The sequence below is a fragment of the Festucalex cinctus genome, chromosome 12 (genome assembly GCF_051991245.1).
Source record: "Festucalex cinctus isolate MCC-2025b chromosome 12, RoL_Fcin_1.0, whole genome shotgun sequence".
NCBI lineage: Eukaryota > Metazoa > Chordata > Actinopteri > Syngnathiformes > Syngnathidae > Festucalex > Festucalex cinctus.
The window spans coordinates 2887801-2889257 of record NC_135422.1 but is presented as its reverse complement, the minus strand read 5'-3'; the positions used below and the strand labels follow the sequence as shown (position 1 = coordinate 2889257).

General features: G+C 29.6%; 1 protein-coding gene across 1 annotated transcript in view; it reads right to left on the bottom strand.

Moving 5' to 3' along the window:
- Positions 1–626: 626 nt before the first annotated feature.
- Positions 627–1457, bottom strand: part of pax1a (paired box 1a) — a 3926-nt gene continuing 3095 nt past the window's right edge. The window contains exon 5 of the mRNA XM_077539184.1: positions 627–1012. Within this exon, the coding sequence (XP_077395310.1) occupies positions 915–1012 (98 nt within the window). The 3' untranslated portion in view covers positions 627–914. The remainder of the gene's footprint in view (positions 1013–1457) is intronic.

Here is a 1457-nt window from a genome sequence, read left to right as displayed (position 1 = left end):
AATGGAGTTTAGGGCACACATGTGACACATTTAACTTCTTTTTCAATGACAAACTGGAAATGCAGATTTATTTATTTTTTTTTTACTTTTTAACTCTTTTACTGCCAACAACGACATATACCCACATTGTATATGTAGTGAAGGCAAACAATATATATTTTTTTTTATTCTTGAAAGAGGAGTTAAAATGATCGAAATCGGCTTTTTTTTTTCTTTTTAATTTTTTTTAATTTTTTTTAATAACGTGTGGCAGTCAAAGACTTAATATAATGAAATTATAAAAATATATTTGTAATTAAATTTTTTTTTTTATTACTGCAGAATGGAGTTGAGGGCACACATGTGACACATTTAACTTCTTTTTCAATGACAAACTGGAAATGCAGATTTATTTTTTTTTTTTTTACTTTTTAACTCTTTTACTGCCAACAACGACATATACCCACATTGTATATGTAGTGAAGGCAAACAATATATATATTTTTTTATTCTTGAAAGAGGAGTTAAAATGATCGAAATCGGCTTTTTTTTTCGTTGTTTTTTTTTTTTGTTTTTTTAATAACGTGTGGCAGTCAAAGAGTTAATATAATGAAATTATAAAAATATATTTGTAATTAAACTTTTTTTTTTATTACTGCAGAATGGAGTTGAGGGCACACATGTGACACATTTAACAACTTCTTTTTCAATGACAAACTGGAAATGCAGATTTTTTTTTTTTTTTTTTTAATGACAAAATATATATTTTGCGTCGCACCGATGCGTCCATGCAAGCTTACATTCATTCAGGCCGTCAAGCCTGTTTTAGGCTTTACTGTCATCCACAACATGAAGAGAGAGGCCCGTGTTTGATTGCGTTCAGACTTACTGGGGGGGGATGAAATGAGTTCAGTTAAATCTGATTATCAAGCTGGTTATGACGATGAGGTAGGCAGACTGAGTCCGTGCACACTGTTCAAGTCTTCATGCTGCTGCTGCTGCTTGCTCAGCGGACTGGGGGGTTTCCTTTCTCCTGGGATTTAAAAAAAAAAAAAAAAAAAAAAAAAAAGTACACACTGTATATTAATATGTACTTCATTCAGATTTTATAGGTCAATGTATCGATATTTGTTGCATTGTAAAGGGTACACTAAAATAAATAGCAGTCAATAACATTTATGCTACTTAATAATTATTTTTAATATAGGCTAATAAGGTATAGGCCTAATTATTCTCTAGCTATATATAGCATATTATATTTATTTATGCATATGCACGATAATATCATACTGAGGCCTGCACTAATGCATATGCAATATATTAATTAAAGCCTTTGTGAGGAGTAAGCGGTTCAGAAAATGGATGGATGGATATACATTAAAAATAAAAAACAAAAAAAAACGTAAAATGAATATAGATTGCTGGTGTAAGTCAAATTTGAGATTTGTTTTCTTTATATTTATTATCTTTAACTGTAA